The 23831-nt window shown below is 44.1% G+C and overlaps 2 protein-coding genes across 2 annotated transcripts; one reads left to right on the top strand and one right to left on the bottom strand.

The window, feature by feature from the left end:
* Positions 1 to 553: 553 nt before the first annotated feature.
* Positions 554 to 12542, bottom strand: LOC127920857 (glyoxylate reductase/hydroxypyruvate reductase-like). The gene is made up of 7 exons (XM_052504882.1): positions 12223 to 12542; positions 9469 to 9602; positions 9130 to 9202; positions 6981 to 7097; positions 3957 to 4045; positions 3592 to 3708; positions 554 to 618 (listed from the first exon to the last, which is right to left on the bottom strand). Exons 1-7 carry the CDS (start codon positions 12405 to 12407, stop codon positions 554 to 556), a joined length of 780 nt encoding a protein of 259 aa, XP_052360842.1. The 5' UTR covers positions 12408 to 12542.
* A 6248-nt stretch (positions 12543 to 18790) lies between these two features.
* Positions 18791 to 22239, top strand: LOC127920856 (ubiquitin-like modifier-activating enzyme 6; the record flags this gene model as incomplete). Its single annotated transcript, XM_052504881.1, has 3 exons — positions 18791 to 18881; positions 21527 to 21601; positions 22145 to 22239. Coding segments are annotated over exons 1-3 (244 nt in total), but the record flags the coding sequence as incomplete, so codon positions are not given.
* Positions 22240 to 23831: the final 1592 nt, after the last annotated feature.

The following is a 23831-nucleotide window of genomic DNA, read 5'->3' as shown; positions in this document are numbered from 1 at the left end:
CCAATGATTCCATCCATAGAGACTAGAGGGAGAGAGGACAACACACAGACAGGAAGTCAGACTGACTGGCCAACTCATCCATAGAGACTAGAGGGAGAGAGGACAACATACAGTCAGGAAGTCAGACTGACTGGCCAATGACCATCCATAGAGACTAGAGGGAGAGAGGACAACACACTGACAGGAAGTCAGACTGACTGGCCAATGACCATCCATAGAGACTAGAGGGAGAGAGGACAACATACTCAGGAAGTCAGACTGACTGGCCAACTCATCCATAGAGACCAGAGGGAGAGGGACAACACACTGACAGGAAGTCAGACTGACTGGTACCAATTCCATCCATAGAGACTCAGAGGTAGAGAGGACAACACACTGACAGGAAGTCAGACTGACTGGCCAATGACCATCCATAGAGACTAGAGGGAGAGATTCAACACACTGACAGGAAGTCAGACTGACTGGCCAATGACCATCCATAGAGACTAGAGGGAGAGAGGACAACACACTGACAGGAAGTCAGACTGAGTGGTACCAATTCCATCCATAGAGACTAGAGGGAGAGAGGACAACACACTGACAGGAAGTCAGACTGACTGGCCAACTCATCCATAGAGACTAGAGGTAGAGAGGACAACACACTGACAGGAAGTCAGACTGACTGGCCAATGACTCATCCATAATATTCAGCATCAAGTCTAGTAATCTCTCAACACAACCCATACACATATCTCAGTGACATCATATTACCAACTATTGTTGATTTAATATGTTTTTGACCAGTGTTTTATTTTATATATTCATATCTCAGTGGTACCATATTCCCCATTAAACCATATCTCAGTGGTACCATATTCCTATCTCAGTGGTACCAATTCCCCATATCTCAGTGGTACCATATTCCCCATTAACACCATATCTCAGTGGTACCATATTCCTCATTAAACCATATCTCAGTGGTACCATATTCCCCATTACACCATATCTCAGTGGTACCATATTCCCCATTACACCATATCTCAGTGGTACCATATTCCCATTAAACCATATCTCAGTGGTACCATATTCCTCATTAAACCATATCTCAGTGGTACCATATTCCCCATTAAACCATATCTCAGTGGTACCATATTCCCCATATCTCAGTGGTACCATATTCCTCATTAACACCATATCTCAGTGGTACCATATTCCCCATTACACCATATCTCAGTGGTACCATATTCCCCATATCTCAGTGGTACCATATTCCCCATATCTCAGTGGTACCATATTCCCCATTAACACCATATCTCAGTGGTACCATATTCCCCATATCTCAGTGGTACCATATTCCCCATATTCACCATATCTCAGTGGTACCATATTCCCCATTACACCATATCTCAGTGGTACCATATTCCCCATATCTCAGTGGTACCATATTCCCCATATCTCAGTGGTACCATATTCACCATATCTCAGTGGTACCATATTCCCCATTACACCATATCTCAGTGGTACCATATTCCCCATTAAACCATATCTCAGTGGTACCATATTCCTCATATCTCAGTGGTACCATATTCCCCATATCTCAGTGGTACCATATTCCCCATTACACCATATCTCAGTGGTACCATATTCCCCATTACACCATATCTCAGTGGTACCATATTCCCCATTACACCATATCTCAGTGGTACCATATTCCCCATATCTCAGTGGTACCATATTCCCCACTAAACCATATCTCAGTGGTACCATATTCCCCATATCTCAGTGGTACCATATTCCCCACTAAACCATATCTCAGTGGTACCATATTCCCCATTACACCATATCTCAGTGGTACCATATTCCTCATTAAACCATATCTCAGTGGTACCATATTCCCCATTAAACCATATCTCAGTGGTACCATATTCCCCATAAACCATATCTCAGTGGTACCATATTCCCCATTACACCATATCTCAGTGGTACCATATTCCCCATTAACACCATATCTCAGTGGTACCATATTCCCCACTACACCATATCTCAGTGGTACCATATTCCCCATTAACACCATATCTCAGTGGTACCATATTCCCCACTAAACCATATCTCAGTGGTACCATATTCCCATTAACACCATATCTCAGTGGTACCATATTCCCCAACTAAACCATATCTCAGTGGTACCATATTCCCCACTAAACCATATCTCAGTGGTACCATATTCCCCATTACACCATATCTCAGTGGTACCATATTCCCCATTAAACCATATCTCAGTGGTACCATATTCCCCATTACACCATATCTCAGTGGTACCATATTCCCCATATATCTCAGTGGTACCATATTCCCCATTAAACCATATCTCAGTGGTACCATATTCCCCACTAAACCATATCTCAGTGGTACCATATTCCCCATATCTCAGTGGTACCATATTCCCCCATATCTAAACCATATCTCAGTGGTACCATATTCCCCACTAAACCATATCTCAGTGGTACCATATTCCCCATATCTCAGTGGTACCATATTCCCCATTAACACCATATCTCAGTGGTACCATATTCCCCATATCTCAGTGGTACCATATTCCCCACTATATCTCAGTGGTACCATATTCCCCTCAGTGGTATATTAACCCCATATCTCAGTGGTACCATATTCCCCATATCTCAGTGGTACCATATTCCCCACTAAACCATATCTCAGTGGTACCATATTCCCCATTACACCATATCTCAGTGGTACCATATTCCCCATATCTCAGTGGTACCATATTCCCCATATCTCAGTGGTACCATATTCCCCATTAAACCATATCTCAGTGGTACCATATTCCCCATTACACCATATCTCAGTGGTACCATATTCCCCACCCATATCTCAGTGGTACCATATTCCCCATTACACCATATCTCAGTGGTACCATATTCCCATTAATATTCCCCATTACATATCTCAGTGGTACCATATTCCCCATTATATCTCAGTGGTACCATATTCCCCATATCTCAGTGGTACCATATTCCCCATATCTCAGTGGTACCATATTCCCCATTAACACCATATCTCAGTGGTACCATATTCCCCATTAACACCATATCTCAGTGGTACCATATTCCCCATTAAACCATATCTCAGTGGTACCATATTCCCCATTAAACCATATCTCAGTGGTACCATATTCCCCTCATTACACCATATCTCAGTGGTACCATATTCCCTCAGTGGTAAACCATATCTCAGTGGTACCATATTCCCCACTAAACCATATATCTCAGTGGTACCATATTCCCCACTAAACCATATCTCAGTGGTACCATATTCCCCACTAAACCATATCTCAGTGGTACCATATTCCCCATATCTCAGTGGTACCATATTCCCCATATCTCAGTGGTACCATATTCCCCATATCTCAGTGGTACCATATTCCCCATATCTCAGTGGTACCATATTCCCCATATCTCAGTGGTACCATATTCCCCATTAAACCATATCTCAGTGGTACCATATTCCCTATTAAACCATATCTCAGTGGTACCATATTCCCCATATCTCAGTGGTACCATATTCCCCATTACACCATATCTCAGTGCTCCGTACCATATTCTGCGTCGATCAAACTGGCCAGCTCTGGTCGGGGAGCCACGTCCGTGTAGATGAACTTACCATTTCCCATTAAAACCTTGAACGGCTTCAGACGCTCAGCGATAGCCACTCCTGTCACACACACACACACACACACACACACACCACACACACACACACACACACACACACACACACACCACACACACACACACACACACACACACACACACACACACACACACACACACATGAGGTTATGTTGTTCTTTTCCCTTGATAGTTGAGGGTTTTTTCACTGACCATAGTGTGTGTGTGTGTGTATTCCCCATGTGTATCTCAGTGGTACCATATGTGTGTGTGTGTGTGTGTGTTACTCACCGATCCTGCCCAGTCCCAGGATTCCCACGGTGCTGTTAGCCAGCTCATATCCACACAGCCACAGAGTCCTCCACGTTCCCCATCCACCACTGGACAGGGACACACAGAGAGAAGGTCTGTGTGTGTGTGTGTGTTCCTACATCTTGGCTTCATGGTACCATAGACTCTATCAGTCTCCTGGAGGTGGTCTGTGTGTGTGTGTGTGTGTGTTCCCCATGTGTGTGGTGTGTGTGTTCCTCTATGTCTATTCCTGGTCAGTGTCTACCAGTCTCCTATCTCAGTGGTGTGTGTGTGTGTGTGTGTGTTCCTCTTGGCTTCATGCGTAGCCTCTATCCCCAGTCTCCTGGAGGTGGTCAGTGTGTGTGTGTGTGTGTTCCTACCTCTTGGCTTCATGCGTAGCCTCTATCAGTCTCCTGGAGGTGGTCAGTGTGTGTGTGTGTGTGTGTTCCTACCTCTTGGCTTCATGCGTAGCCTCTATCAGTCTCCTGGAGGTGGTCAGTGTGTGTGTGTGTGTGTGTGTGTTCCTACCTCTTGGCTTCATGCGTAGCCTCTATCAGTCTCCTGGAGGTGGTCAGTGTGTGTGTGTGTGTGTGTTCCTACCTCTTGGCTTCATGCGTAGCCTCTATCAGTCTCCTGGAGGTGGTCAGTGTGTGTGTGTGTGTGTTCCTACCTCTTGGCTTCATGCGTAGCCTCTATCAGTCTCCTGGAGGTGGTCAGTGTGTGTGTGTGTGTGGCTTCATGCGTAGCCTCTATCAGTCTCCTGGAGTGGTCAGTGTGTGTGTGTGTGTGTTCCTACCTCTTGGCTTCATGCGTAGCCTCTATCAGTCTCCTGGAGGGTCAGTGTGTCAGTGTGTGTGTGTGTGTGTGTGTTGTGTGTGTTCCTACCTCTTGGCTTCATGCGTAGCCTCTATCAGTCTCCTGGAGGTGGTCAGTGTGTGTGTGTGTGTGTGTGTTGTGTGTGTTAGCCTACCTCTTGGCTTCATGCGTAGCCTCTATCAGTCTCCTGGAGGGTGGTCAGTGTGTGTGTGTGTGTTTCCTACCTCTTGGCTTCATGCGTAGCCTCTATCAGTCTCCTGGAGGTGGTCAGTGTGTGTGTGTGTGTGTGTGTGTTCCTACCTCTTGGCTTCATGCGTAGCCTCTATCAGTCTCCTGGAGGTGGTCAGTGTGGTCAGTGTGTGTGTGTGTGTGTTCCTACCTCTTGGCTTCATGCGTAGCCTCTATCAGTCTCCTGGAGGTGGTCAGTGTGTGTGTGTGTGTGTCCTACCTCTTGGCTTCATGCGTAGCCTCTATCAGTCTCCTGGAGGTGGTCAGTGTGTGTGTGTGTGTGGCTTCATGTGTCTCCTGTGGTCAGTGTGTGTGTGTGTGTTCCTGGTACTCTTGGCTTCATGCGTAGCCTCTATCAGTCTCCTGGAGGTGGTCAGTGTGTGTGTGTGTGTGTTGTGTGTGTGTTCCTACCTCTTGGCTTCATGCGTAGCCTCTATCAGTCTCCTGGAGGTGGTCAGTGTGTGTGTGTGTGTGTGTGTGTGTGTGTGTGTGTGTTCCTACCTCTTGGCTTCATGCGTAGCCTCTATCAGTCTCCTGGAGGTGGTCAGTGTGTGTGTGTGTGTGTGTGTGTGTGTTCCCACCTCTTGGCTTCATGTCAGCCTCTATCAGTCTCCTGGAGGTGGTCAGTGTGTGTGTGTGTGTGTGTGTGTGTGTGTTCCTACCTCTTGGCTTCATGCGTAGCCTCTATCAGTCTCCTGGAGGTGGTCAGTGTGTGTGTGTGTGTGTGTGTGTGTTCCTACCTCTTGGCTTCATGCGTAGCCTCTATCAGTCTCCTGGAGGTGGTCAGTGTGTGTGTGTGTGTGTGTTGTACCTCTTGGCTTCATGCGTAGCCTCTATCAGTCTCCTGGAGGTGGTCAGTGTGTGTGTGTGTGTGTGTGTGTGTCTCCTGGAGGTGGTGTGTGTGTGTGTGTGTTCCTACCTCTTGGCTTCATGCGTAGCCTCTATCAGTCTCCTGGAGGTGGTCAGTGTGTGTGTGTGTGTGTGTGTTCCTACCTCTTGGCTTCATGCGTAGCCTCTATCAGTCTCCTGGAGGTGGTCAGTGTGTGTGTGTGTGTGTGTTCCTACCTCTTGGCTTCATGCGTAGCCTCTATCAGTCTCCTGGAGGTGGTCAGTGTGTGTGTGTGTGTTCCTACCTCTTGGCTTCATGCGTAGCCTCTATCAGTCTCCTGGAGGTGGTCAGTGTGTGTGTGTGTGTGTGTGTTCCTACCTCTTGGCTTCATGCGTAGCCTCTATCAGTCAGTCTCCTGTGGTGGTCAGTGTGTGTGTGTGTGTGTTGTGTGTCCTACCTCTTGGCTTCATGCGTAGCCTCTATCAGTCTCCTGGAGGTGGTCAGTGTGTGTGTGTGTGTCCTACCTCTTGGCTTCATGCGTAGCCTCTACCAGTCTCCTGGAGGTGGTCAGTGTGTGTGTGTGTGTTCCTACCTCTTGGCTTCATGCGTAGCCTCTATCAGTCTCCTGGAGGTGGTCAGTGTGTGTGTGTGTGTGTTCCTACCTCTTGGCTTCATGCGTAGCCTCTATCAGTCTCCTGGAGGTGGTCAGTGTGTGTGTGTGTGTGTGTTCCTACCTCTTGGCTTCATGCGTAGCCTCTATCAGTCTCCTGGAGGTGGTCAGTGTGTGTGTGTGTGTGTGCCTACCTCTTGGCTTCATGCGTAGCCTCTATCAGTCTCCTGGAGGTGGTCAGTGTGTGTGTGTGTGTTCCTACCTCTTGGCTTCATGCGTAGCCTCTACCAGTCTCCTGGAGGTGGTCAGTGTGTGTGTGTGTGTTCCTACCTCTTGGCTTCATGCGTAGCCTCTATCAGTCTCCTGGAGGTGGTCAGTGTGTGTGTGTGTGTCCTACCTCTTGGCTTCATGCGTAGCCTCTATCAGTCTCCTGGAGGTGGTCAGTGTGTGTGTGTGTGTGTGTTCCTACCTCTTGGCTTCATGCGTAGCCTCTATCAGTCTCCTGGAGGTGGTCAGTGTGTGTGTGTGTGTTGGTTCCTACCTCTTGGCTTCATGCGTAGCCTCTACCAGTCTCCTGGAGGTGGTCAGCAGCAGGGCGACAGTCAGTTCAGCTACGGAATCTGTTAACACATCTGGGGTGTAACCCACACGGATCCCCCTGATACACACACACACACACAGAGAGAGACACACACACACACACACACACACACACACACACACACACACACACACACACACACACACACACACACACACACACACACACACACACACACACACACACACACACACACACACACACACACACACACACACACACACACACAGAGACAGACACACACACACACACAGAGAGACACACACACACACACACACACACACACACACACACACACACACAGAGACACACACACACACACACACACACACACACACAGGTGAATCCAGGTGAAAGACATGATCCCTTACTGATGTCACCTGTTAAATCCACTTCAATCAGTGTAGATGAAGGAGAGGAGACGAGATAAAGAAGGATTTTAAGCCTTGAGATAAATGAGACATGGATGGTGTGTGTGTCATTGAGGGTGAATGGGCAAGACAAGACAGTTTTTAAGTGCCTTTGAACGGGGTATGGTAGTAGGTACCAGTCGTACTGGTTTGAGTGTGTCAAGAACTGCAACGCTGCTGGGTTTTTCACGCTCAACAGTTTCCTCTGTGTATCAAGAATGGTCCACCACCCAAAGGACATCCAGACAACTTTGACACAACTCAATGTTGGAGTCAACATGGACCAGCATCCCTGTGGAGTCAACACCTGTAGAGTCAACATGGGCCAGCATCCCTGTGGAACGCTTTCAACACCTTGTAGAGTCAACATGGACCAGCATCCCTGTGGAACACTTTCAACACCTTGTAGAGTCAACATGGGCCAGCATCCCTGTGGAACGCTTTAGACACCTTGTAGAGTCAACATGGACCAGCATCCCTGTGGAACGCTTTCACACCTTGTAGAGTCAACATGGACCAGCATCCCTGTGGAACGTCACCTTGTAGAGTCAACATGGGGCCAGCATCCCTGTGGAACGCTTTAGACACCTTGTAGAGTCAACATGGATCAGCATCCCTGTGGAACGCTTTAGACACCTTGTAGAGTCAACATGGACCAGCATCCCTGTGGAACGCTTTCAACACCTTGTAGAGTCCACATGGACCAGCATCCCTGTGGAACGCTTTAGACACCTTGTAGAGTCAACATGGATCAGCATCCCTGTGGAACGCTTTAGACACCTTGTAGAGTCAACATGGACCAGCATCCCTGTGGAACGCTTTCAACACCTTGTAGAGTCCACATGGACCAGCATCCCTGTGGAACGCTTTAGACACCTTGTAGAGTCAACATGGGCCAGCATCCCTGTGGAACGCTTTCAACACCTTGTAGAGTCAACATGGGCCAGCATCCCTGTGGAACGCTTTAGACACCTTGTAGAGTCAACATGGGCCAGCATCCCTGTGGAACGCTTTCAACACCTTGTAGAGTCAACATGGACCAGCATCCCTGTGGAAGGCTTTCGACACCTTGTAGAGTCAACGTGGACCAGCATCCCTGTGGAAGGCTTTCAACACCTTGTAGAGTCAACATGGGCCAGCATCCCTGTGCAAGGCTTTCGACACCTTGTAGAGTCAACACGGACCAGCATCCCTGTGGAAGGCTTTCGACACCTTGTAGAGTCAACGTGGACCAGCATCCCTGTGGAACGCTTTCAACACCTTGTAGAGTCAACATGGACCAGCATCCCTGTGGAACGCTTTCAACACCTTGTAGAGTCAACATGGACCAGCATCCCTGTGGAACGCTTTCAACACCTTGTAGAGTCAACACGGGCCAGCATCCCTGTGGAACACTTTCTACACCTGGGTGTAGAGTCAAACGGGCCAGCATCCCTGGGAACGCTTTCAAGAGCACCTTGTGAGTCAACAGAAGGATCCCTGTGGAACGACAGACACCTTGTAGAGTCAACATGGACCAGCATCCCTGTGGAACGCTTTCAACACCTTGTAGAGTTCACCCGACGAATTGAGGCTGTTCTGAGGACAAAAATGCACTGGTGTTCTTAATGATTTGTTATACTCAGTTGTATGTCTGTGATGTGACCAACAACAGAGGTTAGAGGTTAGAGGTCACTGACCTTTTCTTTAGTTCCTCCAGGGAGAGGTGGTCAAAACCCACTGACATGGTGCTCAGGACCTTAAGGTTAGGACCTGCAGGAGAACAGACACACACACACCACACACACACACACACAGAGACACACACACACAGAGAGAGACACACACAGAGAGAGAGAGACACACACACACACAGAGAGAGAGAGACACACACACACACACAGAGAGAGACACACACACACACACAGAGAGAGAGACACACGCACGCACACACAAACACACAACAAAAAGTCAAGTTCTCCCAGTGTTCCTGACAGAGATCGGCCAATGGCGTTAGAGGTTATGGACAGTCACCTGACCTGCAGCGTCCAATAGCTCGGCGTCGATCTTCTCCGTGAGCACGCAGACCAGCGCATCAACACCTTTGACCTTCTGGAGCAACTCCTTCCGGGGCACGGGGACGTCATCTGAGTCCCACAGATCAAACTGCACTCTGGGTAATGTAGGATTTCAAAATGAAAGACCTGTTACAGATTCTTTACAAATGTCTGTGCCTGCCTGCCTGCCTGCCTGCCTGCCTGTCTGTCTGTCTGTCTGTCTGTCTGTCTGTCTGTCTGTCTGTCTGTCTGTCTGCCTGCCTGCTGTCTCTCTTTTCTGCCTCTTTCTTTCTTTCTGAGTACTTTGTTAATTCATGCAATGAACCTGAAGGGAATGGAACAGTGTTATGAGTCAGAGAGAGACTGAAACAGTGTTATGAGTCTGAGGGGGGGTAGAGAGGGAGGGAGAGACTGGAACAGTGTTATGAGTCTGAGGGGGGTAGAGAGGGAGAGAGAGACTGGAACAGTGTTATGAGTCTGAGGGGGATAGAGAGGGAGAGAGAGACTGGAACAGTGTTATGAGTCAGAGAGAGACTGGAACAGTGTTATGAGTCAGAGAGAGACTGGAACAGTGTTATGAGTCAGAGAGAGACTGGAACAGTGTTATGAGTCAGAGAGAGACTGGAACAGTGTTATGAGTCAGAGAGAGACTGGAACAGTGTTATGAGTCAGAGAGAGACTGGAACAGTGTTATGAGTCAGAGAGAGACTGGAACAGTGTTATGAGTCAGAGAGAGACTGGAACAGTGTTATGAGTCAGAGAGAGACTGGAACAGTGTTATGAGTCAGAGAGAGACTGGAACAGTGTTATGAGTCAGAGAGAGACTGGAACAGTGTTATGAGTCAGAGAGAGACTGGAACAGTGTTATGAGTCAGAGAGAGACTGGAACAGTGTTATGAGTCAGAGAGAGACTGGAACAGTGTTATGAGTCAGAGAGAGACTGGAACAGTGTTATGAGTCAGAGAGAGACTGGAACAGTGTTATGAGTCAGAGAGAGACTGGAACAGTGTTATGAGTCAGAGAGAGACTGGAACAGTGTTATGAGTCAGAGAGAGACTGGAACAGTGTTATGAGTCAGAGAGAGACTGGAACAGTGTTATGAGTCAGAGAGAGACTGGAACAGTGTTATGAGTCAGAGAGAGACTGGAACAGACTGGAACAGTGTTATGAGTCAGAGAGAGACTGGAACAGTGTTATGAGTCAGAGAGAGACTGGAACAGTGTTATGAGTCAGAGAGAGACTGGAACAGTGTTATGAGTCAGAGAGAGACTGGAACAGTGTTATGAGTCAGAGAGAGACTGGAACAGTGTTATGAGTCAGAGAGAGACTGGAACAGTGTTATGAGTCAGAGAGAGACTGGAACAGTGTTATGAGTCAGAGAGAGACTGGAACAGTGTTATGAGTCAGAGAGAGACTGGAACAGTGAGAGAGACTGGAACAGTGTTATGAGTCAGAGGAGACTGGAACAGTGTTATGAGTCAGAGAGAGACTGGAACAGTGTTATGAGTCAGAGAGAGACTGGAACAGTGTTATGAGTCAGAGAGAGACTGGAACAGTGTTATGAGTCAGAGAGAGACTGGAACAGTGTTATGAGTCAGAGAGAGACTGGAACAGTGTTATGAGTCAGAGTCAGAGAGAGACTGGAACAGTGTTATGAGTCTGAGAGGACTGGAACAGTGTTATGAGTCAGAGAGACTGGAACAGTGTTACTGAGAACTGAGTGTTATGAGTCAGAGAGAGACTGGAACAGTGTTATGAGTCTGAGTCACTGGAGAGAGTGGGAACAGTGTTATGAGTCAGAGAGAGACTGGAACAGTGTTATGAGTCAGAGAGAGACTGGAACAGTGTTATGAGTCAGAGAGAGACTGGAACAGTGTTATGAGTCAGAGAGAGACTGGAACAGTGTTATGAGTCAGAGAGAGACTGGAACAGTGTTATGAGTCAGAGAACAGTGTTATGAGAGGGGAGAGAGGGAGAGAGAGACTGGAACAGTGTTATGAGTCTGAGGGGGAACAGTGTTATGAGTCTGAGAGAGACTGGAACAGTGTTATGAGTCTGAGAGAGACTGGAACAGTGTTATGAGTCAGAGAGAGACTGGAACAGTGTTATGAGTCAGAGAGAGACTGGAACAGTGTTATGAGTCAGAGAGAGACTGGAACAGTGTTATGAGTCAGAGAGAGACTGGAACAGTGTTATGAGTCAGAGAGAGACTGGAACAGTGTTATGAGTCTGAGGGGGAGAAGAGAGAGGGAGAGAGAGACTGGAACAGTGTTATGAGTCTGAGGGGGGGTAGAGAGGGAGAGAGTCCTGTTTGTGATAATATTTATTATTATTAATTGTGTTATGATGTTTTTATTGATAGGCCTGTTGTTAATGAGTCATTCCTTTGCCCAAGTAAGCTTTGGCAGTATGCACATTGAATTGAGAGAGACGTCTTATCTGTCTGGTCTGGTCAAGGCAAACATTGTCAGTTCTGTTTACCCAAAAGTCAATGATGAACCTCACACGACAACATTTCAGAACGTTCCGTTAGAATGAATGACAACATGATAGGTTAGCCTCCATGAATGACTAAAGGACATTAAGTTAAATTAAAGACACGATTCAAAACCTATAGCCTACATAACATGAAATTAAAAGCAACAATAATTAGATTTAAAGAATATAATTATATTAAAAAGTTGGCCAACATACAGAACCAGAACGGCAACAAGAGAAACGTGTGATCTCACTCACTGTCCAGACTCGCTGAGAATCTTCAGCCCCTCCGGCGGGATCTGTCGCGTGATGTAGACCCGCGGTAGAGACGACATCTCTCTCTGCACGGCGCCCGGTAAGCCCCCGGTACTACTTAAAGAGTTTAACGGCGCAACGGCGATCCGCTGGAGAGCCACGCGAAGAGCCACGCGACCGCACCACATCGTCGAGGAGAGGAGGTCTGGAGCTTTAGAGAAATTATCGAATTTAATTGAAATCTGTTAAAAACGGGGGACTTCGCAACCTGAGCACCTTTCTGGTGTGTGTCGTATGTGTGTGTTGTTTTTGGCAGGAGTTCAGAGGGGAGGAACCGTAGGGGGTTGCCGTTCGGCCAATATGAAGGGAGGGATGGTTGACAGAGATTGCTGGCTACTCACACACACACACACACACACACACACACACACACACACACACACACACACACACACACACACACACACACACACACACACACACACGGAGTTTGATCCTGTTGTACATGTAGCTTTGTAAGTAACCACTAACCAGACAGTTGTGTAAAACAGGCTATGAGGCTCAGCCATGATGACCTGTGGTCCACTGTGAACTAATATGGACCACGTGACATGATCCAGTCAGCTCTATATAGATCTACTATCTATCTGTTATCTATTGTTACAGTCTCACTAACATCAGGTCTACTATCTATCTGTTATCTATTGTTATAGTCTAACTAACATCAGGTCTACTGTCTATCTGTTATCTATTGTTATAGTCTAACTAACATCAGGTTTACTGTCTATCTGTTATCTATTGTTACAGTCTAACTAACAACATCAGGTCTACTATCTATCTGTTATCTATTGTTATAGTCTAACTAACATCAGGTCTACTATCTATCTGTTATCTATTGTTATAGTCTAACTAACATCAGGTCTACTATCTATCTGTTATCTATTGTTATAGTCTAACTAACTAACAACATCAGGTCTACTATCTATCTGTTATCTATTGTTACAGTCTAACTAACTAACTAACTATCTGTTATCTATTGTTATCAACATCAGGTCTACTATCTATCTGTTATCTATTGTTATAGTCTAACTAACATCAGGTCTACTATCTATCTGTTATCTATTGTTATAGTCTAACTAACATCAGGTCTACTGTCTATCTGTTATCTATTGTTATAGTCTCACTAACATCAGGTCTACTATCTATCTGTTATCTATTGTTATAGTCTAACTAACATCAGGTCTACTGTCTATCTGTTATCTATTGTTATAGTCTAACTAACATCAGGTCTACTATCTATCTGTTATCTATTGTTACAGTCTAAGTAACACCATCAGGTGTACTGTCTATCTGTTATCTATTGTTACAGTCTAACTAACAACATCAGGTCTACTATCTATCTGTTATCTATTGTTATAGTCTAACTAACATCAGGTCTACTATCTATCTGTTATCTATTGTTACAGTCTAACTAACTAACAACATCAGGTCTACTGTCTATCTGTTATCTATTGTTATAGTCTAACTAACATCAGGTCAACTATCTATCTGTTATCTATAGTTACAATCTAACTAACTAACAACATCATGTCTACTGTCTATCTGTTATCTATTGTTATAGTCTAACTAACATCAGGTCAACTATCTATCTGTTATCTATTGTTACAGTCTAACTAACAACATCAGGTCTACTATCTATCTGTTATCTATTGTTACAGTCTAACTAACATCAGGTCAACTATCTATCTGTTATCTATAGTTATAGTCTAACTAACATCAGGTCTACTATCTATCTGTTATCTATTGTTACAGTCTAACTAACATCAGGTCAACTATCTATCTGTTATCCATTGTTACAGTCTAACTAACTAACAACATCAGGTCTACTATCTATCTGTTATCTATGGTTACAGTCTAACTAACTAACAACATCAGGTCTACTGTCTATCTGTTATCTATTGTTATAGTCTAACTAACATCAGGTCAACTATCTATCTGTTATCTATAGTTACAATCTAACTAACTAACAACATCATATCTACTGTCTATCTGTTATCTATTGTTATAGTCTAACTAACATCAGGTCAACTATCTATCTGTTATCTAAGTTACTCTAACAACATCAGGTCAACTATCTATCTGTTATCTATTGTTACAGTCTAACTAACATCAGGTCAACTATCTATCTGTTATCTATAGTTACAGTCTAACTAACTAACAACATCATGTCTACTGTCTATCTGTTATCTATTGTTATAGTCTAACTAACATCAGGTCAACTATCTATCTGTTATCTATTGTTACAGTCTAACTAACTAACAACATCAGGTCTACTGTCTATCTGTTATCTATTGTTACAGTCTAACTAACTAACAACATCAGGTCTACTATCTATCTGTTATCTATTGTTACAGTCTAACTAACTAACATCAGGTCAACTATCTATCTGTTATCTATTGTTACAGTCTAACTAACAACATCAGGTCTACTATCTATCTGTTATCTATTGTTACAGTCTAACTAACATCAGGTCAACTATCTATCTGTTATCTATTGTTACAGTCTAACTAACTAACAACATCAGGTCTACTATCTATCTGTTATCTATTGTTACAGTCTAACTAACATCAGGTCAACTATCTATCTGTTATCTATTGTTACAGTCTAACTAACATCAGGTCAACTATCTATCTGTTATCTATTGTTACAGTCTAACTAACTAACAACATCAGGTCTACTATCTATCTGTTATCTATTGTTACAGTCTAACTAACTAACAACATCAGGTCTACTATCTATCTGTTATCTATTGTTACAGTCTAACTAACTAACAACATCAGGTCTACTGTCTATCTGTTATCTATTGTTATAGTCTAACTAACATCAGGTCAACTATCTATCTGTTATCTATTGTTACAGTCTAACTAACAACATCAGGTCTACTATCTATCTGTTATCTATTGTTACAGTCTAACTAACATCAGGTCTACTATCTATCTGTTATCTATTGTTATAGTCTAACTAACAACATCAGGTCTACTATCTATCTGTTATCTATTGTTACAGTCTAACTAACTAACAACATCAGGTCTACTGTCTATCTGTTATCTATTGTTATAGTCTAACTAACATCAGGTCTACTATCTATCTGTTATCTATTGTTACAGTCTAACTAACATCAGGTCAACTATCTATCTGTTATCTATAGTTACAATCTAACTAACTAACAACATCAGGTCTACTGTCTATCTGTTATCTATAGTTATAGTCTAACTAACAACATCAGGTCTACTATCTATCTGTTATCTATTGTTACAGTCTAACTAACATCAGGTCAACTATCTATCTGTTATCTATAGTTACAGTCTAACTAACATCAGGTCAACTATCTATCTGTTATCTATTGTTACAGTCTAACTAACTAACAACATCAGGTCTACTATCTATCTGTTATCTATTGTTACAGTCTAACTAACTAACAACATCAGGTCTACTGTCTATCTGTTATCTATTGTTACAGTCTAACTAACAACATCAGGTCTACTATCTATCTGTTATCTATTGTTACAGTCTAACTAACTAACAACATCAGGTCTACTATCTATCTGTTATCTATTGTTACAGTCTAACTAACTAACAACATCAGGTCTACTGTCTATCTGTTATCTATTGTTACAGTCTAACTAACAACATCAGGTCTACTATCTATCTGTTATCTATTGTTACAGTCTAACTAACTAACAACATCAGGTCTACTATCTATCTGTTATCTATTGTTACAGTCTAACTAACTAACAACATCAGGTCTACTATCTATCTGTTATCTATTGTTACAGTCTAACTAACTAACAACATCAGGTCTACTGTCTATCTGGTATCTATTGTTACAGTCTAACTAACATCAGGTCAACTATCTATCTGTTATATATAGTTACAGTCTAACTAACATCAGGTCAACTATCTATCTGTTATCTATTGTTACAGTCTAACTAACATCAGGTCAACTATCTATCTGTTATCTATTGTTACAGTCTAACTAACAACATCAGGTCTACTATCTATCTGTTATCTATTGTTACAGTCTAACTAACTAACTAACATCAGGTCTACTGTCTGTTATCTATTGTTACAGTCTAACTAACATCAGGTCTACTATCTATCTGTTATCTATTGTTACAGTCTAACTAACATCAGGTCTACTATCTATCTGTTATCTATTGTTACAGTCTAACTAACATCAGGTCTACTGTCTATCTGTTATCTATTGTTACAGTCTAACTAACATCGGGTCTACTGTCTATCTATTATCTATTGTTACAGTCTAACTAACAACATCGGGTCTACTGTCTATCTGTTATCTATTGTTATAGTCTCCCAACATCGGGTCTACTGTCTATCTATTATCTATTGTTACAATCTAACTAACAACATCAGGTCTACTGTCTATCTGTTATCTATTGTTATAGTCTAACTAACATCAGGTCTACTATCTATCTGTTATCTATTGTTATAGTCTAACTAACATCAGGTCAACTATCTATCTGTTATCTATTGTTACAGTCTAACTAACATCAGGTCTACTGTCTATCTGTTATCTATTGTTATAGTCTCACTAACATCAGGTCTACTATCTATCTGTTATCTATTGTTATAGTCTAACTAACATCAGGTCAACTATCTATCTGTTATCTATTGTTACAGTCTAACTAACATCAGGTCAACTATCTATCTGTTATCTATTGTTATAGTCTAACTAACACCATCAGGTCTACTATCTATCTGTTATCTATTGTTACAGTCTAACTACTATCTATCTGTTATCTATTGTTACAGTCTAACTACTATCTATCTGTTATCTATTGTTACAGTCTAACTACTATCTATCTGTTATCTATTGTTACAGTCTAACTACTATCTATCTGTTATCTATTGTTACAGTCTAACTACTATCTATCTGTTATCTATTGTTACAGTCTAACTAACTAACAACATCAGGTCTATTGTCTATCTGTTATCTATTGTTATAGTCTAACTAACAACATCAGGTCTACTGTCTATCTGTTATCTATTGTTACAGTCTAACTAACAACATCAGGTCTACTGTCTATCTGTTATCTATTGTTACAGTCTAACTAACAACATCAGGTCTACTGTCTATCTGTTATCTATTGTTACAGTCTAACTAACAACATCAGGTCTACTATCTATCTGTTATCTATTGTTACAGTCTAACTAACTAACAACATCAGGTCTACTGTCTATCTGTTATCTATTGTTACAGTCTAACTAACTAACAACATCAGGTCTACTGTCTATCTGTTATCTATTGTTACAGTCTAACTAACTAACAACATCAGGTCTACTGTCTATTGTCTATCTGTTATCTATTGTTATAGTCTTCCAACATTAGGATTAGGCCTACAGTAGGATAATTTACTAAAATTAGTGACGTCATCGTTGGGTTTTTCCTGACCATGGGACCTGACCAGGACTAACTCTAGGTTCTAAGGGTCCAAGGGCCAAGAGTACAGGACCCTTAGACCCGGACCCCCTCTCCCCTCAGCACCTGACCCCTCTCATCCTCACCCCCTCTCCCCTAATCTCCTGACCCCCTTACCCTCTCTCCACTCACCTAATCTCCCCTCACCCCCCCACCTCATCACCTCCTCTCCTCCCTCACCCCCCCACCTCATCACCTCCTCTCCTCCCTCACCCCCTCACCCTTCTTCTCCCTCACCCCTATCCTCCCTCACCTCTTCACCCACTCTCCTCCCTTACCACTTCACCCCCTCTCCTCCCTCACCCCCCACCTCATCACCTCCTCTCCTCCCTCACCCCTCACCCTTCTTCTCCCTCACCCCTATCCTCCCTCACCTCTTCACCCACTCTCCTCCCCTACCACTTCACCCCCTCTCCTCCCTCCTCCCTCCCTCCCCCTCTCCCCCTCCCTCTCCCCCTTCACCCCTCTCACTCACCTCCTCTCCCTTCACCCCTCTCCTCCCTTCACCCCTCTCCTCCCTCACCCCCTCCTCCCTCACCTTCACCCCTTCACCCCTCCCCCTCACCCCTCTCCTCCCTCACCCCTTCACTCCCTCACCTCCCTTCACCCCTCTCCTCCCTTCACCCCTCTCCTCCCTCACCCCCTCTCCTCCCTCACCCCTTCACCCCTTCACCCCTCTCCTCCCTCACCCCCTCTCCTCCCTCACCCCTTCACCCCTTCACCCCCTCTCCTCCCTCACCCCCTCACCCCTATTAGTTAGAGAGTCTGAGTTGTAAATGTTTCACTGGGCAGATGAACTTTGACTGTTTGAACAGTGTCTCTGTTTTCTTCTAAAATGTAAAATGGCGTCTTGCAGGTTTTCAATGATACTATGCACTATGATGCCTGCACTTAATATGGAATCTGGAAAACATTGGCCGCAATGTCAAATACTCCGGGGAAAAAGAACAAATCACTTGTCTGGATGTCCCAGAACAATTTTGTTTCAGTTGTTTGTTGTATTTTATTATTTCTTTAATAATGTATCAAATAAATATAATTTTAAACGTGAACCTTGTCATGTGATCTGAGTAACCCGGAACAGTTTGATGTGGGTTTTTTTTGTAGCTGAACCCTTCATTCGTAACAACAACTACTCAATGAACCTATCGTACACCGACAGGTAAGATATTTCGTCTCTGAATGACGATTTTTAAAGCGCATTTTTCGTAACATTCACAAATACCACGATGGACATCCCGTATCTGCAACCACAGGGAGATTTGTGTTTGATAAGTCATGACTTTTCAAGTCTATGGAGGTTTTTTTTGCACTGACCCGGTATCAGGCAGTATCAATCAATCAATCAATCAATCACATGTATTTATAAAGCCTTTTCTTTTTACATCAGCCGATGTACACACAGTGTTTTTACAGAAACCCAGCCTAAAACCCCCAAAACAGGTAGCAAATGCAGATGTAGAAATGTAATGTAATGTAGCTAGTGCTAGCTAACGCCCTTCTGAGTAAGCAGTCAATGCTAAGTTAGGTTAGCCATCGTTCCTAGCAAGATAAACACATAAGTTAGCTATTGACAAGGCTTTGAGAAGTTGTCAGCCTCAAAATATGTAATATGGTACTACTACTAGTGTTACTACTGCTCTTATAACGTCCTCATGTTATTGTAGCTAGCTACTAGTAGCTAACTGCAGATTTTGGGACCAGGAAGCTAGCTAGTTAGCAAGCCCATTAGCTAGTTAGGAAGCCCATTAGCTAGTTAGGAAGCCCATTAGCTAGTTAGGAAGCCCATTAGCTAGTTAGGAAGCCCATTAGCTAGTTAGGAAGCCCATTAGCTAGTTAGGAAGCCCATTAGCTAGTTAGGAAGCCCATTAGCTAGTTAGCAAGCCCATTAGCTAGTTAGCAAGCCCATTAGCTAGTTAGCAAGCCCATTAGCTAGTTAGCAAGCCCATCAGCTAGTTAGGAAGCCCATTAGCTAGTTAGGAAGCCCATTAGCTAGTTAGGAAGCCCATTAGCTAGTTAGGAAGCCCATCAGCTAGTTAGGAAGCCTATTAGCTAGTTAGGAAGCACATCAGCTAGTTAGGAAGCACATCAGCTAGTTAGGAAGCCCATTAGCTAGTTAGGAAGCCCATCAGCTAGTTAGGAAGCCTATTAGCTAGTTAGGAAGCCCATTAGCTAGTTAGGAAGCCCATTAGCTAGTTAGGAAGCCCATCAGCTAGTTAGGAAGCCCATCAGCTAGTTAGGAAGCCCATTAGCTAGTTAGGAAGCCCATCAGCTAGTTAGGAAGCCCATTAGCTAGTTAGGAAGCCCATTAGCTAGTTAGCAAGCCCATTAGCTAGTTAGCAAGCCCATTAGCTAGTTAGCAAGCCCATCAGCGAGTTAGCCCGCCCATTAGCTAGTTAGCAATACTGTTTATTTAGCTAGCTAACTTTACTCAGTTATCAACTTCATTTGGGGTGGTGATGTAGCTGGATAGATACTTTCAGCTCACTAAACAGAAAGCTTGATGTTGCTCGCTGAGTCGGAAAAACCCTTGGACAGCTGAGTATCATCATGTAGTGAGTGGATTGTTCTGTAGCTATTGCTGCACATAAGGATATCCCGGGGTGACAACATCGTGTTATCAGATATTACACAGACAAAGCTAGCGGAAAAATAATGTATTCAAGAATAACGTAACACAGGTATTCCTCCTCTTTTATCTCACCTGTAAGGACAGAACAGTTTCCTGTTTTTTATTTTTTATTTTACCTTTATTTAACCAGGCAAGTCAGTTAAGAACGAATTCTTATTTTCAATGACGGCCTGTTCAGGGGCAGAACGACAGATTTGTACCTTGTCAGCTCGGGGGTTTGAACTTGCAACCTTCCGGTTACGCGTCCAACGCTCTAACCACTAGGCTTCGCTGCCGCCCCTGTTAATCCTGGTTCCCAGAGACCCACACACAGGGTGTGTAGGCTTTTGTTTACAGCCCAGCACTAACACACCTGATAAACCAACTCAATGGATGGATAACAAGTTGGTCCATTGTCTCAGGATTCTAAAGTACTGGGTTGGAATGAAAGCCTGCACATCCAGTCTATGGGTGCGTCCCAATTATATGTCCTGGTTTGTAAAGTGTGCACTACGTCCCACAAACTCCTCTGAAAGGAGTGTGTTGGTGGAGGAGAGTAGAGGTCGACCTCTAGAGGACAGAGGGAGTCTCTTATTCCTGTCATCTACATCCAAAGCAGTGAAGGGAATTGTACGAAAACATTTTGGGAGGAAGTAGAGATAATTGGGATGTAGCCCCCCCCCGTGTCCTCAGGACTAGGGTGTAGAACAGTGGTGTAGACCAAAGCTTCCCACTCTGGGTCCTGGGGTCCACTCTGGGTCCACTCTGGGTCCTGGGCCCCACTCTGGGTCCACTCTGGGTCCTGGGCCCCACTCTGGGTCCACTCTGGGTCCTGGGCCCCACTCTGGGTCCTGGGGTCCACCCTGGGGCCCACTCTGGGTCCTGGGATCCACTCTGAAGTCCACTCTGGGTCCTGAGATCCACTCTGAAGTCCACTCTGGGTACTAGGATCCACTCTGAAGTCCACTCTGGGTACTAGGATCCACTCTGGGTCCTGGTGGCCCCACTCTGGGTCCTTGGGTCCCCCTGGTTGCATGTTGTTGCCCTAGCATTACACAGCTGATTTAAATCCTCACCAAGCTTTGATTATTTGAATCAGTTGTGTAGTGCTGGGGGCCCGCGGGAGCCAGGACAGAGTTCATATAACCCTGACATCAGATGGACTAATCTCCTCCATGATCTCTCTCAATATCCAGTGCTTCTAGGACCAGTGAGATTTCCCCTCCCGAGATGTCAGCTGACTCCATGGAGATTGATGACTCCCTGTACAGGTAAATCCCGTACTACCTATTTTAAGTGGGTACAATGACATACCAGTAATAGTTCCAACAAAACATGTTCTATGTGCTTACTGACTCACAACATCATTTGATCTTCCCTGCCCCCCCGCCTTCCCTGCCTCCCTCCCCCTCTCTCCCTAATCCTTCTCTCTGCCTCCCTCCCCTCTCTCCATAATCCCTCTCCCTGCCTCCCCCTCTTCCCTGCCTCCCTCCCCCTCTCTCCCTAATCCCTCTCCCTGCCTCCCTCTCCATCCTCCCTCCCTCTCTCTCCTCTCCATCCTCCCTCCCTCTCTCTCCTCTCCATCCTCCCTCCCTCTCTTCTCCTCTCCATCCCCCTCCCTCTCTTCCCTCTCCCTAACCCTCTCCTCCCTAAACTCACCCTCCCTAACCCTCTCCCCCCTCCCCTAAACCCCCTCCCTCCCCTCCCTCCCCCTCCTCCCTAAACCCCCTCCCTCCCTCCCCCTCCCTCCCCATCCCTCCTCCCCCTCCCCCTCCTCCCTAAACCCCCCTCCTCCCTAAACCCCCTCCCTCCAGTCGTCAGAGGTATGTCCTGGGGGACAGTGCTATGCAGCAGATGGCTCAGTCTTCTGTCTTCCTCAGTGGAATGGGAGGACTGGGAGTGGAGATCGGTAGGTGGCAGACGCATCAAATAACACATAGCATTACGTGACATTACATGACATAGCATTACGTGACATTACATAGCATTACATTATGTGACATTACATGACATAGCATTACATTATGTGACATTACATTACATAGCATTATGTGACATTACATGACATAGCATTACGTGACATTACATGACATAGCATTATGTGACATTACATAACATAGCATTACGTGACATTACATGACATAGCATTACGTGACATTACATGACATAGCATTATGTGACATTACATGACATAGCATTACGTGACATTACATGACATAGCATTACGTGACATTACATGACATAGCATTACGTGACATTACATGACATAGCGTTATGTGACATTACATGACATAGCATTACATTATGTGACATTACATGACATAGCATTATGTGACATTACATGACATAGCATTACATTACATTATGTGACATTACATGACATAGCATTACATTATGTGACATTACATGACATAGCATTATGTGACATTACATGACATACATGACATAGCATTACATTATTATGTGACATTACATGACATAGCATTACATTACATTATGTGACATTACATGACATAGCATTACATTATGTGACATTACATAGCATTGCATTATGTGACAGTACATGACATAGCATTACATTATGTGACATTACATAGCATCATTATGTGATATTACATGACATAGCATTACATTACGTGACATTACATGACATAGCATTACATCATGTGATATTACATGACATAGCATTACATTACGTGACATTACATGACATAGCATTACATTATGTGACATTACATGACATAGCATTACATTATGTGACATTACATGACATAGCATTACATTATGTGACATTACATGACATAGCATTACATCATGTGACATTACATGACATAGCATTACATCATGTGACATTACATTACATAGCATTACATTATGTGACATTACATGACATAGCATTATATTATGTGACATTACATGACATAGCATTACATCATGTGACATTACATTACATAGCATTACATTATGTGACATTACATGACATAGCATCACGGTACATGCCATTAAGTGACATGACAGAGCGTGACGGTACATGCCAGAACATGCCATTAAGCGACATGACATAGCATGATGGTACATGCATTAAGCGACATGACGTAGCATGATGGAACATGCCAGAACATGCCATTAAGTGACATGACATAGCATGACGGAACATGCCATTAAGCGACATGATATAGCATGACGGAACATGCCATTAAGTGACATGATATAGCATGACAGAACATGCCAGAACATGCCATTAAGTGACATGACATAGCATGACGGAACATGCCAGAACATGCCATTAAGTGACATGACATAGCATGACGGAACATGCCATTAAGTGACATGATATAGCATGCCATGCCATTGACATGACATAGCATGACATGATTATGAGCATGACGGAACATGCCATTAAACATGCCATTACATGCCATTAAGTGACATGACATAGCATGACGGAACATGCCATTAAGTGACATGACATAGCATGACGGAACATGCCATTAAGTGACA

The sequence above is a fragment of the Oncorhynchus keta genome, unplaced genomic scaffold (assembly GCF_023373465.1).
Source record: "Oncorhynchus keta strain PuntledgeMale-10-30-2019 unplaced genomic scaffold, Oket_V2 Un_contig_20958_pilon_pilon, whole genome shotgun sequence".
NCBI lineage: Eukaryota > Metazoa > Chordata > Actinopteri > Salmoniformes > Salmonidae > Oncorhynchus > Oncorhynchus keta.
The sequence above is the reverse complement of the archived record's forward strand: the minus strand, read 5'-3'. Positions and strand labels throughout refer to the sequence as shown.

What these genes read in the sequence shown, in the direction of transcription:
- LOC127920857 (XM_052504882.1), bottom strand. Translation starts at nt 12,407, where the DNA reads ATGTGGTGCGGTCGCGTGGCTCTTCGCGTGGCTCTCCAGCGGATCGCC. An exon ending in CGAGCTATTGGACGCTGCAG is followed by an intron (nt 9,203 to 9,468) that starts GTCAGGTGACTG and finishes GTTCTCCTGCAG; the next exon opens with GTCCTAACCTTAAGGTCCTG. An exon ending in CTGGAGGAACTAAAGAAAAG is followed by an intron (nt 7,098 to 9,129) that starts GTCAGTGACCTC and finishes TGTGTGTATCAG; the next exon opens with GGGGATCCGTGTGGGTTACA.